Source organism: Platalea leucorodia (assembly GCF_965183815.1).
Source record: "Platalea leucorodia genome assembly, chromosome: 1".
NCBI classification, from domain to species: Eukaryota; Metazoa; Chordata; class Aves; order Pelecaniformes; family Threskiornithidae; genus Platalea; species Platalea leucorodia.
In genome coordinates this window covers 22,949,427-22,965,489 of record NC_138823.1, presented here as the reverse complement: position 1 = coordinate 22,965,489, position 16,063 = coordinate 22,949,427, and the positions used below count along the sequence as shown (strand labels likewise).

General features: G+C 44.9%; 1 protein-coding gene across 4 annotated transcripts in view; it reads right to left on the bottom strand.

Annotated features, from left to right (window-relative positions):
* Window positions 1-4,029: 4,029 nt before the first annotated feature.
* The window catches only part of AZIN1 (antizyme inhibitor 1), a 28,484-nt gene continuing 16,450 nt past the window's right edge, over window positions 4,030-16,063 (bottom strand). For 3 of the 4 annotated variants that reach the window (XM_082318653.1, XM_082318655.1, XM_082318654.1), the window contains 7 exons: window positions 12,644-12,778; window positions 10,770-10,851; window positions 9,596-9,670; window positions 8,284-8,449; window positions 7,594-7,712; window positions 7,203-7,417; window positions 4,030-6,601 (listed from right to left, as the gene is read on the bottom strand). In XM_082318653.1, coding sequence (XP_082174779.1) covers window positions 6,490-6,601; window positions 7,203-7,417; window positions 7,594-7,712; window positions 8,284-8,449; window positions 9,596-9,670; window positions 10,770-10,851; window positions 12,644-12,778 — 904 coding nt within the window. In that variant the 3' untranslated portion in view covers window positions 4,030-6,489. Of the gene's footprint in view, window positions 6,602-7,202; window positions 7,418-7,593; window positions 7,713-8,283; window positions 8,450-9,595; window positions 9,671-10,769; window positions 10,852-12,643; window positions 12,924-16,063 lie in introns of all 4 variants that reach the window. The other variant, XM_082318656.1, reaches the window with a different exon arrangement.

Below are 16,063 nucleotides of genomic sequence, written 5' to 3'. Positions count from 1 at the left end.
GCCTGCCACGCGGGCAGGGCCGGGCCTGGCAGCGGCGGCCTGCGCGCCCGCCAGCGGCTCCGGAGGGGCGGGAAGGGGAACCTGGGCCCGGGGGGAGCGCGGGGGACGATGCAGCCTTCGAACGCCGCGGCGGCCGCCTCCGTCGCCTCACAGCCTGGGGAAAAAACCGTGCCCGGCCATGAGGGACGCCTTTCCTTCTTGAGGAAACGAGGGTGCTGAGGGACGCCTTTCCTTCTTGTCCCCGCCGCCCCCCAGCTGCGGTCACTCATGGGGGTGCAGCCGGCGGAGGGGTGCGGCAGCAGGGACGCGGGTGCGGTGGCCGGTGCGTCCCAGTCCCGGTCCCGCGGGACGGACACGAAGCGCGTCGCCGGCAGCGCTGCGCCCGCGCTGCGGGTGCTGCCAGCCCAGGCCCGGAGCACCGGCCCTGACGCCGCGCAGGGCCGCTCGCCGCTGGCCTGCGGGACGGCGACCGCGGCGGCGGAGCGGGCGGCTGCGAGCGCCCCGGCGTCAGGGAGGGAGCGGGGAGGAGGCGTCGTTGCTCCTCCGCCTGCCCCAGGCCGCCGGCGGCCCAGGGCCACGCGCTTCGGGACCTCGGGCTGGCTGGGAACTGGCTGCTGCGGCGGCGGGTGTTGGAGAACAGTAGCGATTTCTTGGAAGGGAAACTTCCAACGGGAACGTCCCCGTGCGTGTGCGAGGCCGAGGCCCCGGTCCCGCGTCCCGCAGTCCGTCTCCCACCCCGCCCTGCGGCCGGTACCAGCGTGGGTAGGGCAGGCCCCGTCCCTGCGGGGAACCGGCGGCGCCGGAGGCGGGGGCGCCCGGGAAGGGAAATGGCCGCCCCCGCCCCCGCTAGCGCGGCCGCAGCCGGGACCGCCGGCACCGCTGGGCAGGGCGGCGGCAGGGCGCAGGCGGAGGCGAGGGTTCGTGAGCCGGGGTGGCGGGGCCGCAGGGCGATTCCCTGGGGAGGAGGCCCCGGGAGGTCTCCGGTCCAGCCGCCGGCTCCGGGCAGGGCCGGCCGTCGGGTGAGATCCGGCTGCCCGGGGCTTCGTCCCGCTGGGGCTGGAAACCCCCCCGGGACGGAGGCCGGCGGCCCGGCCGGGCGCCCCGTGGCGCCCCCGGCGCACCCAGCCCGCTCCCCCGCCTGAGCTTCCAGGGGCTAAGGCGCTCCGTGGAGGCTGCCTGCCTGCGAGCCGGCGGCGCCCCGCCCGCCGGCACGGCTGCGCCGGCCTGGCCGCCGCCCGGGGGCCGGGAGCGGGCGGGAAGGGCGGCCCGGGGCGGGGCGGCGGGGGAGCCTTCCCTCGGCCCCGGGCCGGGCGCCGGCGGCCGCCGGGCGGGTGGAGCTCCCTGCTGGCCGCTGCCGCCCGCGGCGGGAGGCGGCCGGCGGCTGCCACAGCTCCATCTTCGGGCTGAAAAACCGGGTGCAGGCGGCGGCGGTTGGCCCCGGGGCCGCTCTTTCTGCTCTTTCCAAGCGGCCGCAATTCGGGGTGAGGCCGCACCGCGAGTACGGTGCTCAGTTTTGGGCCCCTCACTACCAGAAGGACATTGAGGTGCTGGAGCGTGTCCAGAGGAGGGCAACGAGGCTGGTGAAGGGTCTGGAGCCCAAGTCTTACGAGGAGCGGCTGAGGGAGCTGGGGGTGTTTAGCCTGGAGAAGAGGAGGCTGAGGGGAGACCTTATCGCTCTGTACAACTGCCTGAAAGGAGGCTGTAGTGAGGTGGGGGTCGGTCTCTTCTCCCTAGTAACAAGGGATAGGACGAGAAGAAACGGCCTCAAGCTGCGCCAGGGGAGGTTTAGGTTGGATATTAGAAAAAACTTCTTCACCGGAAGGGCAGTCAGGCGCTGGACCAGGCTGCCCAGGGAAGTGGTGCAATCTCAGTCCCTGGAAGTGTTCAAAAAACGTGTGGATGTGGTGCTCAGGGACATGGTTTAGAGGTGGACCAGGCAGTGAGGTTAACGGTTGGACTCTATGATCCCAGAGGTCCTTTCCAACCGTAATGATTCTATGATTCTACAGTAGGATATTTTTATTTTTTTTTAAAGGGGATTTATGGGGGGAGGGTGTCAGAGCACAGCGCTGGAGCCCATCGCTTCTGCTGAACACGAACCGCTGCTGCCCGGCTCAGCCATTTGCCACTTCCATTCGCTCGCTGGCCACGGCAACCCACGCGCGACTGACCTCAGGCTGTGTTGCTGCTGCGGAGACCTGAAACATCAGCTCCCCTCTGCTTCACCACCGCCTTAACAGCAGGTATTTCCATTTGAGAAGCGCAATAAACTTGTGACACAAATACCCAGTGTTTTTCTTAATGGTATGCAGAAGGGTCATGTTCAGAGACTGCGTAGTTGAGCGAAATACACAATCAGGATCTAAAATCATGCAGGCACTTGATAAATCACACTATAAATTCTAGGGCGTGAAATAGCGTTCCCTTCCATTTTTGACTGATACCAAGCATCTGCCCTACATTGAAGCAGTACAGTACGACATGCATTGTGACACGATGCACGTTTGGCAGAGGTGGTGGTCTGCACTACTGCACCGTTTCAGTCGGAGAACATTAAAATACAGTATTATATTCAACAGAACTTATGGGAATGGCAACATACAGTCTTTGGGGAAAGACCTACCTGTAACCGGCGGCTGCTGGCTGTCGGTGCAGGGATGATGAGAAGCAGCCAGTGGGGCTGAAGGCAGGGGGAACCAGCTCCTGCTGCCACCTCCCCGAAAGCTGCTCTTTTCTGACTCAGGCTACGAGCACAGTTAGCTTTGTCCTCTGCAGCTGACAGGGTAAGCCTAGCAGTGCCCCTAATTCAGGGGGCACTGCAAGACTATGCAGTTGCAAAGAGATTAAAATACAAAGTGAGAGAAAGCTTGCTGTTCCAAGGATAGGGACTGTAGCAAGGGGGCCTGCCCCACTCTCACCGCTCCCCCCGCCCCCAGGTCTGCAGAGCAGACAGGCTCCCGTGTTCACCAGGCTCTCAGGGAATACTTGAAATTTTGAATTTTAATAAAGGGAGGAAATAAGAGTTAAGAGAATGAGCAAGAAGCCCACAGCCAACATAGTGCTTCCGTTGTAAAGAAAAATTAAATGTGTATCGTCTAACGCTTTCCTGCAGTGCAGGAACTGGAGGACAGCAGCAGTCACAGAAACAACTTTCTCCTTCAGTTGCGGTCAGACCAGCTGAGACAAACCATCTTTACTTCATCCCGTTTCTTCTCCCGGCTCCTTGCGGGGTCGGGCAGGCAGCTGGCAGAGCCGGCACCCAGGGCAGCCCCTCAGGGGACGGGCAGAGGACCGCCGAGGCCTCCTTTGAGCAGCAGCACCAGGGTGGAGGGAGGCTTCTCTCGCTTCAGGGCTGCGTTTGCTTTTCAGCCTCTGCCCGAGGCCTCGGCAAAGCCCCGAGAGCACCACCACACCGCTCCTCGCACCAGAAGAGCCAAGGTGCAGCCCCCATGGTCTGTGCGGCAGCCGGAGCAGAGCAAAGCTGATCAGCAGGATGAAGCAGAGAGCATGGCCGTTACCCAGCTATCGGGGACTACAAGCGGGGTTTATTTCCAAGAGGTAGGGACAGCTACAAACCTGTTTTTTCACTGCACGCTCTACCTTTTAAAGCATCTGCTTCTGTTTAGTTTTGGATTTTTGTGTTTTTTTCTTTTTTAAAAAGCAGGGTTCAAACCTGTATAAGCAATAGGACAAAAGGAAATGTCCTCAAGCTGCACCAGGGGAGGTTTAGATTGGATATTAGGAAAAACTTCACTGAAAGGGCAGTCAGGCCCTGGAACAGGCTGCCCAGGGAAGCGGTTGAGTCTCCATCCCTGGAGGTATTTAAAAAGACAGGTAAACATGGCACTTAGGGAGATGGTTTAGTGGTGGACTTGGCAGCATTAGATTTATGGTTGGACTCGATGATCTCAAGGGTCTTGTCCAAGCTAAATGATTCTATAAGCTCACTATGAAACACATTAACAGACTATTCCACCACCCCCCAGCAATGAAGAGTATAGAGGAAGTAGCAACACATCCAATGGTGGATCCAGGGCACCAACTTTTATTTTGAGCAACATAAGCCAGTTGCGCAGCTGCTTAGACGCACGAGGAAAAGGTAGAACCGTTCTCTCCCGTTCCTGAGGAGTAACTGGCACCACTAGTAACGGAGCGTTGTCTCAGGTTGCGGCCCTGGATCTTCCTTGGGGAATGAAGGGCTGGATCAGGGAAGTACTTCAGGCCAAAGCAGGTGGGATCTGTTTGGCATGCACCATGAGTAATTGTATTATACACTGAAACAGTTTGCATATATCGGTATCAAAGAAATTCCAGCTACTGCAGCTAGCCGTACCAGCAGGGCTGCACGAGCAGCGGCCTCAGTCAACACAAGGAATGGCAGACGTGCACTGAGCATGACACAGCTACGTTAGTTCCAAATACTATATAGAAACCATTCAGCTTTTGTATTTTGAGTAAAATTCTGAATTGTGATTACAATATAAATAGTAACACTTAGCAAATCAAATTGAAATACATACTGTGTTCAAACTCCAGGTTGTTTTTAATGGGAAACTGTCTTCAAGTACAACGAATGTATCTGCTCTGACCACTGTTATTTATAGAGGATTTTTTTCAACTGATCTGTAAGTTAACATAAAACAACACTGCTTAAGACTGCGTAACAGAATCCTGTTAAGTTATCTTAGACAATCGTTAATTTTTATTTAGTCAAAAATCATGCAGCGGTCTGTTTTGTCTAGAGAAAGACTTCAATAGGTAGACTGAAGTGCATGTCACTTCTTGAAACATGGGATGGCTAGTAACTTTAGGCTTAAAAACAAAAAAAACCAAACAATGCAGAACAAAACAGCTTTCCCACTATCATTATTTACTCCCTTTCCTACTTCCACATTTAATTCCAGTAATAAATATTTCTTAGATTGTATCTTCAAAACATAAGCCATTTTGTACCTCTCTTAGCTGGCCTGTAAAACTGTTCTGACAAGTTGAGTTCAAATTGAGAATTCTCCTTAAAGTACAAGTTCATCAAGTTCTATGAAATCTTTGCTTTACAGAGCCAGAAGTTAAAGATTTCCTACCAGCTGGCACTCGTGGAAAATACACTTGCAACCAAAAGGTAGAAATTTTACCTGCAACTAAAGGGTTAAAAGAAGTCCTCTTTGACTGCACGATCCAGAACTGAATGCACCATTTGAAAGCCCTGACACCCCTTCTCCTCCTACCCCCCAAGCTTTCCAGGAAGGGAAGTTAAAAATGAGAGAAAGTAAGAAAAGAACCTTGAAGAAATCAAGAGGCTCCAGTAACATAATGAAGAAATCCTCTGAGCGGTTTCAGCCATTCCACTTACTCGATGCAGTTGGCCTATGTACTTCTAGTAGCATGCTCTGCTTTCACTTTGTGGATGTAATTAAAGTCCAGCGCAAGAGAGCGTTGAGGTTTCTGAAGATTCACGTAGCCCTTCTGTTCAGAGTCAGCACTATACAGAGCTGGCTGAAGTCAGAAGTTAGACTCTGCAATAAACACCATTAAAAAGAACCAAAAGAGCTCAAGGTTCTGTGACAACTTGCAGAGCTGGACCAACGCGGGCTGCCCCGCGGGCACTGCAGGCACACTAGATAAAAGACTCCCTCTCTCTGGGTACATCTGTGTCTATTGCAGGTTTGCCGTTTGGTGTTAAGAACTGAATCTAAGGTCATACTCAAAAAAAAAAAAAAACCCAAAACAATCCACCACAGATTGCATTTTGGCCTTCCAGGAACATATGACTTTTTCACAAGGGTTTATCAAGCTTAAATTATTTATGGTTTAATACAAAGCTGAAATAATGGGCTAGAGAAAAGAAGGCTTCTCAAAACAATCCTGTATACATCTATTTTATAGCTACCTCTTCTGCCTAGCCCCTCCCAAAGTTAGCCTGCAAAACAGTAAAATCTACACAAAGTTTTATTGCAATCGTACAAGGGATACATCAAGGGTCAAATACAACAAATACTATGATGCAATTTTACATTTATTAAACTACAGTTCAAAGCACAAATTTACACATTCTAAATACACTAAACATCTAATGAAGTCACACTGGTCTCCCACTGACATTTGATATATCTGGGCAAAAGACAATAACTTTACAAGACTGTTCTAACAGGAATCCTTAGTATAAAAACTGTGTACTTGTATGTAAACTGTTGAAGAACCCAAGTGATGGGTTTCCATCTCCACTAAGTCATCCATTTTGTTGCATATTTAAACGCTCAAGGGTTGAATGAACTTGATTTTAAATTTGGACGCCATTATCTAACCCTCCCACCCCCCAGTGAATTGTAGCTGTAGCTTGTTTTGCCTGGTCCCCATTAGCTATTACTATTTTTTCAAGTTTTGAAGAGAATGAATTGAATTCAAGATTGTTCCATTTCTTCCACACTGGAATGTTGACCAGACAAACTACAGACTTGCAACTGCAGGTCTAAATGAAGCGTTAATGCCTGTTTAAGCTGCAGTGGAAAAGCGGTCTTCTGGGCTCAGCTGAATGCAAGAAGGCACAAAGAAGAAGTTCTTCATCAATGTGTCTGAAGCAATTCCAGCATCTTGCATCTCATCCCTGCAGCAGAAAGGATGAGAGTTGCAATAAGGTGATTTTGCATACAATTTCACATCAGAAAGCAGCCTTGAATGCAGCATTTGAGGTCTGCTGCCCTTGGATAAGGAAGAATCAGCTCTGCAAGTGCTCGGCAGGCACAGACAGGCCGTGACTCTCCACTGGCAGAAGCGCAGGGCCCTGCTACCTTGGTATTGGAACAGGGTACCCAACTCTCACCGTCACCACAACAGCCTTCCTGCCTACAATGCTGGTGCTAACACTGTACTCAAGTTGTGATTACTGGTATTAGGAAACCTCAACAGCTGATGCCAGGCAGTACAAAGCTATTACTTGGCAACAACTACCACTAACTCAGTCCACACTGGGTATTTTGCTTTCCTTTGTCAACCCTAAAGCGAAGCAGGCATTTTATCACAGCTCTCAGTTTAGTCTTAGCAAAGGCAGACAGAATAGTAAAAAGAAACCAGACTAAAAAGGCACACTCTTGTGCTCGGTTGCATCTTCCTGTATTTGCCATCAAATATAATTTGTATTTGGCTGTAAGCGTACACTCTTGAAGGAAGTGAAAACAATCTTGTCAGTATCAAGAGACTTTTCTTACCAGTCACTGAAAGACATCATGTAGTAAATCAGTGGCCTCTGATAGTCGTTAAAGGTAGACTGTTCACCTAAGGTACCAGAACCCATATTATCAAAGATCAGCCAATCTCCAACGCTCAACTCCGGAAGAAGACAGTTTTCCACAATTTGATCAAGCTCATCACAGGATGGACCCCAAAGGCTGCTTGCGAACAGAGGCTCATCTTCCTTGTATTTCTAGATGGAAATGATCCAGGTAATTCAGGCTTTAGTTTATTAAAGAAGAACATTTTCAAATATACGTAAGGACGATTTTGTAAATCATGTATAATTCTATACCTATGAGGTGTTAAATATATATAAAACACATAAGGATAATAAGGACTATCTCTGAAGAATATAGAAGGACTCACCTTGTGAACCTCTGGGATAGTATTCAGTTTCTCAGACAATTTACTTGCAAAAGAACCATAAACACCATCATTTATGTAATATGTAAATACTGGTTCATCATCATTCCTGGTTTGCTCCACTGGAAGTAAAAAAAGAAGTTGTCTTGCATGCATTTTTTGTCGTAAGTAGTCCTTGTGCAATCTAACTTAAGTCAACTGCTTTCTCCTGACAAGTGGGTTCCATACATAGTGGAATGGGAGAATTACGAGCAGAGTAATCTGTATGAGACCAGATTATAAATTCAGTTGTAACATTAAGTGTGGGGCTTAATAAAATTAATACTTCCAGTAATAATCACAGTTAAGAATATAAACCCAACTTCTGCTTTAGCAGAGAAGCAGCTAGTTCTATGATACTTTTTTTTGTGTTCTTCTAATACAGAACCTTCTAATACACCTTCTGTAAAGCACCCAATATAGCTTTAACCATTGAGAAGTCAAACCTAGTAAGAAAACAAGTGCTGCATAAATTTAACAGAGACAGTGAGATACACAGATAACATATGGTCAGAACCCAAAAGATGTATTACAATGCAAGCATAAGGGAATGTATTAAATATATGCTGAGACAAACTAGTCCATCCTGACTAAAAGAAGTGGGCAGTTATCTGTACTGATTCATAACGTGTAAAAGATAAATATGACCCTTACCTCCAGAAGGAAGAAGTTTATCATACTCAACAGTCTTCTTTGCAATGATGTTAACTGCTAGTGTAAATGCAGATGAAACGTAGTAAAATCCAGGCTCTGCAATCACATTAACACCAGATTCCTTAGGAAAGTAGACATCCAGCAATGGCCTGATGACGTGATTAACCTAGGAAATTGAAGCCAGAGGTAAGACCAATGAAACTCAGCTTATGTATATATCAGATACCCACACACACACTTTCAGGCAGCAACAGTTCTAGTAAGCACATCAAAAGCTTACTCTGTTCCTCTGTTCTCCGAGAAGTGCCCCTACCAGAGGTCCAAAATTTACAAAAGTGTTTAAGAAAATAGGTAATTCTGCTAAACACTGAAGACTGAGTACCATGAGTCCAAGTACTACACAGTTCCTCCTCCCAACCAAAGTTCAAGTTGTGGTACACTCAAGACTGCACAAGTAATTTCAAGAAGTTTGCCCAGCACAAGTAATTTCAAAGTTTGCCCAGCACAACAGATAATGTAAAATTACATATGAATCCAGAAGAACAAGGAAAGGGCCCTTTTCTGATCACTTCTGATTACTGTCGTATTAGAAACAGAATGAATTATTTAATACTGATGCTCAAATCTTAAGCCAGATATTTGAAGATAAACAAGTATTTTGGACAAGTAACGGAACAGTTAGAACTAATAAAGAAAAGCCTTGATTATCATTAGTAACTTTTAATTGAATCGCTTTCACAGTCCTACATTCAAGGAGTTTGCCTTTAAGACAACACAGCAGTGTGAACAGGTTATTCTGTTTTATGTGCTGCCTCATACTGAAGATCCCGTTTAGGCCAAATCAGTATTAAGAGCTTTATTTAAGGCTAGCCAAAGCAAAGATAAAAGCAAGACCTTTCATCTTCAGTTCTAAAGCAAAGTACCAGAAACTTTCATACAGTAGCAATATCGTTTATGATCCAAAGCGTGCTAAGGAATCCTGGCCCAAACCACGCACTAGAGTAACCAGTTGGACAACAACTCAACTGCCAAAAAAATGGAATTACTACTGTTAAGATGGCTTAGGATAGTAATTTAATCTGTGACATGCTTAAGTCAGCATTCACCCAATATGAACAGGATTAAAAAGAAATAATCATCACCTCCAAGGACTAATTACACTACCCATGATAAAGAATATAAAACCAGTTTTTCAGATCTTATGAATTACAGTCTAACACAGAATTTAGACGAGGTTTCAGCTATCAACGTTAGTTGCAGTTTGAAGGTTAAACACTTCAATTAGAGTTTCAACTTCCAATACATTGCATACCTCTTCCAGCTGAAGTTCGGAACCTGTGAAGCCCCCACCAATATCCAACATGTTCATCTTAAAGCCAAATTCTTCCTAAAATGCATAGACAGAACATAAGTACCCAGATAACTAAAAATGTTTTTGTTGCTCCTTCCTGTGGCTGGTTTCTATGTACTTTTGAGCATATTTAGCAAAGTGTGTCTACTGAGGGAGTCATGGCATAGTAAAAGTTAGTATAGCTCCATTAAACCTCTAGTAATATTGGGATGTCAATAGAGGCTGGCTACACAATTCTCAAGTAGAAGTCCCACAGGAACGTGCACTCCCATCTTGTGGCATGTGTTATATTCAGACAATATTTGCTGAACAGGGCGGTGCATTCTGACACAAGAAAGTTTTAGGAATTTACAAATATGTATAATGCAAGTCTTTTGGATAGTGCTTACATGGCAAGACTACTACAGTGAATTTGCACCAAGATCAGCGAGAACTTCAGTTCTGCTGCCCTCCGTGTGTTACCAGTCACACCTAATGCACTAACTGCAGTAATAAGAGTAAAAAGATTTGCAGTCTTCTCTATCTAGTTTACAAGCTTCTCATTTATAGGAAGACAGATGTTCAGAGAAGGGATTTTTAAATTTTGCAATATGAGAAATACACATAGAACATGTAAGACTCACATGAGTCATCTGAAGCATCCAACAAATCCATTCTTCATCCAAATTTGGATATTCCACACCCCCCCAATATGATAGCTTTATTTCTTATGATACTTAGTTATTAATCTCAGAAATCACATGCATCAAGTTAGTGGTTAGATCACGATAAATGCCAGCACACAAATGCTTAATATTTTAATAGAACTTAAATGTCAACTGTGTATTTGCAGGACTGAGATTTGAATTTTAAAAAGCCTTTACCAAAAGCAGGAAACTAATTTTTCATTTGAAAATGACATACAAGGCTATTGCCTGTCATTGGGACAGTATTCATTAACTTTTGTCCACAATTAGGATTATAAAGTTTGTTTTACCTCTACCACACGTCTCACAATGGAGTATTTAGTCCCTTACTAAAAGTTCCATTTCCTACATTGACGTATTTTGGAAATAACATAGCTGGCTTGATAGTATGATTAGAATAGAATGGATCCTTTACTGCAGCAATTGTAGGTGCATATGTATCTACTTACAGCCATGTCAAACACACACCGAGCATCAGATAGAGCATGAATGTACGTTTGCAGTTCCTTGCAAGAGCCTGAAACATGAAATCTGAAAGAAATAAAAACACAGTTAATAGACCGAACCATGCAGCTTTCAGACCAAGCACACTGTTTCACCACCTAAAGCAGCAGTAGAAGTAATTCATTCTCAAGTGGCTCAAGACAAGCTTGAATGATAATATTATAACCGTGCCAACCACAAGCTCAGAAGATGACTGCCTTCTATTCCGTTGGATTTGTACTTGAGGTCTGTCTTGCTTTTAATGCAAAGAATGTCCTACAATATTGTCATCTTTGAGAAATAACAGATTTACTGAACCTTTCAATCTTCACTATCAAAGTGGTTAAGATTTTTTTCTTCAGCGGGTGCCAATGTTAACACAGTACCTGTACACAGTCTCCCCTCTCTTGTCCTACTTTGAGTTGCCTTGCCTGTATACCCTTTTGCCTGGGCCATCCAGTTTTCTTCCCAAAGGCAGGGCTGTACGGTGCACACTACCTACTCTCTCCAGCATTTGGGAGAGGGTGAGGAGAGGTGTGTCCCACTGTCACCCTGTTCTGAAGCCTCTTCACCCCAGGCCAGGTCGTAGTTTCATAGCAAGACTGAACAGGCTGGTGAGCAGGTCATCAGAAGCAGAGAAGTACTAATGCCTCCCACAAGCTCCTGAATTCCCTCTGGTTCCTGCTCCAAAAGGTTTAAGTAAAGCCGTAGTACTGGTAGTAACTGAGGTGCCAAAATAAGCGCCAACATTACCATGGGCTTCCTAAAGAGTAGTATAGTCTGCTGGTTCTGGTCAGACCATACACATACTCATCTGAGCCACGACGCTCTCTACTCCAAGTCTACTCCTTTAAGGAATACCATTTTAAGGCAAAGGTCACTTTTTAAGCTTACTTGCGTGAATCCACATGTGGATATTTTTTTTTTAATAAAGAAAATGCACAAAACCCATGTGATTTTTGTTACAGTTAGGTTAGACATTCTATAAAAGATGTATATCTTCTCAGTAGTATCATCTAATTTTTAAATACATTTGTCATTTGCAATGATTACAGCACATCTATGCTTTGATTTAACATCAAACAGATTTACATCAAAACAATTGTGGTTTAAATCCTCGAAGTCTGGCTTCCATTTTAAATACTTTTTTACTGTCTTGACGACCCACCCTCTTTTACTTGTTTGGTTGCTTTCTTAACATTCATGAGCATGTGATACATTAGTAGCTGAAGGCAGACAAGACAAAGACCTGTGCATGCATTTTTACTCCATATAGTAAAATCTGCATCAAACTTCAAGTTAAAATACCACAGATCATTTGGAAGCTCTCAGAACACTAGGATTCATTCCTGCCATCTGCAAGTCAAACTTAGATAATTATGTCTTGATATGATCAAAGAATGACATAGGACCTAACTCTTAGAAAATCCAACCCCATGTTCAGCTTGTTCAAAGTCTGTCCAGGCTATCCCATGCTATACTAGCACCTTATTTACTGCTGGAAAAATACAAATCAAGGTACCATGGAAGTTCAAGAGCACAGCCAGAAAACAGGAAAGGCTTCTACACTTTGCTTTTATGCTGACAGAAGAATTTCTGATACTCTATTTCAAGTTGCTTTGATGTCTGCAATAGTTACTTTGTTTCACGCAATTTTTTGCTTGGATATTAGTGCTTTGCTTGCAAGCAAAAACTCATGATCCCAAAATTGTTGTTTTGGTTTTTTTTAAACCCCTGTAAAATAGTGCCAAAAGGGGAAAAAATTCTTTTGTATTCTATGTCTTGAGTACATCATACAAACATCTGCTCAGCCAGCAGAGAACAATAAAAAGTTACTCACTTGACACCAACTATTTGGACTCCCAACTCCTTAGCACATTCCATGAGGTGCCTACAGTTCTTCAGGGTGGTACCAAACTTCATATTCATCTCCTCATCAGCAGTAATGTCTTCTGTGGCAATGTGCAGTAAGAGCCTAAGAGAAGGGGAAGATGATTTGGGCAGTTGGTTTGCATCATCAGCACATGTGAAGCCTGAAGACTGTCAGAAGTGTGTTGATTATGTTGTCAGTACTCCAGCTCCATCGATGGATGAGTCAAGTGAACCTAATAAAAACAATCCTGTATAGAGAAAAAACTAGCAATTAGGGGCTAAAACATGGAGCCAACAAGGACAAGGGATTTCGAAATGCAGCAACTAAGACTCTTTTGTAGCAGCAAGAGTCTGTTGAGTGCTGTAATAAAAGAGAATGTTACCTTCTAATAAAGTATACTTCCTCATAAAACCATTAAGACTGTAATATGCTTTTCCCATCTCTGTCCTCCTTTCTAGCCATGAGGAGAGAGTGTGACTGAAGGGAAATCTCCACATATCAGATGCAGTTAAACTGAGCATCTGGAGAACGCCAGGCTGACACACTGAGAGCACACCCTGGCCACATCCTCCACCTCCCCTCCTGACTGGGGATGGGTTGGGAGTGTCAGGCCATCCCCTGCCCCTTCTTCCAGGGCACTTGTGGAGCAGGGAGGCAACCAGTACCATCTCTTACAGCCTTATGCAGTGAGACAGCTTCCTCCCTCCGGTCAAAGACTCATTCTGGATAGGTTTGGCAAACTGCAGTGCCAGCGTTGACAGTTTTCTACATTAAAGTAACACTTGAGTGGCAAAGGCATTTTCACATCAAAACCTCTAGAAGTATACCCCCAAAACTCAAATTCAAACTGCTGTCCACTAAGAAAGTCACTGGCTTTCTCCTCCCCCCCCCCCCCCCCCCAATAAAGATCAATTAATTAGCCATGTGGTAAACCAGACAGAAGTTGTGTTATGACATACATGCAGACTGCACACAGCACATTAGAGTTAACTAAGATGGAGAGCATAAACAAGCAGTAGAAGCTCTGCACCCAACGTGAAATAGTTCTTTTCAAGACATGCAACAAGCAAAACTTAGCCTAGCCACTACAAAATACATGTTGGCCTAACAGCTACCCTGACTTCTAAAAGCTCTTTCCAAATGTCTCATATGTTTAAAATGCATTTTTTAAAGAGCAAAAAAATTCCCAAGTTCTCACAGAGGTTGCCCAGCAATCCTTGTTAATTTTTGATTTAGACCACGTCATCTCGAGAAACTGTGACTAGGCTCTCACTTTCTGCTTCTCCACTAGTGCAGACAATTCTGCTCAAGCAATTGGTACTCAAGCAATATTTTGTAAAGCATTTGAAAAAAGTGCTAGATATAACAAAAAATTGTCAAAAGTTAAACTCTTCAAAATGTAAAAAAGTTTCAAATCCATAATACTATGGTTTGTAACCTCACATTCAGATTAGACAAAACCATTTCTTAGAGACACCCAATGTTAAGTTTTATTGATGAATTGTTACGGCAGCATTATAAGTGAGTCAAGACATTTTTCTAGTGCAAACCACTGAAAGAGTGTAATTCTGATCTCTAGAAATCTGCTAGGATTCTTCTCCCCAGGTTTCAGCCAGTTAGAGCAGGGCTAGAGGATGATGTGTGTGTTTGGGGTTTTTGTTTGTTTTTAAGGAAGCATTGATACTTAGAACAACCATGCCTCTACTGGAGCTCTTAGGACAGAACCTTAGCAGTTAAACTTCGCCTGGAAAAATCCAAAGGCATAGAGAAATGAAAGACTAAGCACTCCTTTCTGACATTCCTCCACTTTCTTAAAAAGAAAATTTGCAGTCATTCAAGGTATAAGACTTCCAAAGGCAGAAGCTTCAATTATAAAAAGGAGACACCCCCCCCCCCCCCCCCATTACTGAGTTTAGTGCAGAAAGTTACAAGAATTTTCAGAAAATGAGAAGGAGAATTACAGCTTTCTAGGCAGGATTTCTTCAGCCAAAATGTAATTAGCTTCATCTACAAAGACAACCTAGCTATAACAACCACAGATAAAAAGAACAAGGCTATATAAAGGCTTTGAATTTTTGAAACTATGCCAAGGAAGATACAGATGAAAACTCACAGTTGTCACTTCAGCAAAGTTTTAATGACCCGAATAAGAAAATTCTATTAAAACAAGCAAACAAATCTCTACCCAGTAGGAGAGCTGGAGATCAGGTTTCTAGAAAATTTAGATGGTAAATTGCAGTTCTTCTGTAGAAATTGAGTTTCCTGTCCTTGGTAAACAGGAACTTTTTCAAATATTAGGCTACGGGATCCTTGAGAAGAAGTAAAGAGATTATGTATCTTGTTTTTCTCTAACTCATGGAACTCCTTCATTCTGTCTCCCCGCTTTACAATTTCTCTGGCTAAAGAAAAAATCCGCATCCTAGCTTCTCTTGCTGTGGATGTTATGATAGACAACATCTTCTGAAAGAGGCTGTTAGACTCAAGGAAATAAATCAACATAAAAACTAACAAAACACTAAAAACACCAGTGATAACTGGTAAAACACTAATGACGTAAGAGATAGCTTTAGCATTGCTAAGGCTTTCAAATGCATGGAGTATGTCAAGGCCAAGATTTTACGCACAAAATTATTTATCATAGCTAACATTCTTTGCGCAGGAAGTACTCTCCAGTACACAAAGCACCGACAGGCTTCCATGAGGATGAAGTGTAATCACTAGCAACAGCAATATTAACTCTCGAGGTAGTCTTAAAAAAACTGAAAGAATAACCAGCTGGGATGAGCAGCATCTCCAGATACTGAACTCAGCAGAATCTTCCCAATTCTACAGCTATGACCACAGTTTTGGGAGAAGACATGACACTTTGATAAGGACTGTCTAGAACCAAGGGCTTTGTAAAGGATGTCAGGAAGTCAGTTTCTTAGTACACTCTGATGATCTTCATGGGAAGCTATAGCTCGTTAATCACTGGAAAGCACTGTAACATTCACTTAGGCTCCGACTCCAAATTTCTTAAAGGTATGGCCCACAGCCAAAGTACTCCTATGTGAGGGATGTGACACTTAATGACATGAGCGCCTATCAGTCCAAAAGAGACCATGATACATGGGCAGCAATAAAATTCTCATATTTAACAACCAGAACATCAGCTTTGATCACTTCTCTACAGAAAGCATCTGGGCCAATACTGAAGTGACTACAAATAGAACTAGTCAAGTTTCTCACTGTTTTAATAGTGGGAAAATACCTGTAGGCATATTTAATAGACCTGCAGAGCATGCCCACACCATAGATAGGACCAGATGCACATGCTCGTTTGCTGATAGTCTCAGCCCTGCTTTCAGCTGAAGCCACTAATAATCCAAACAGAATACCCTGAAAGAA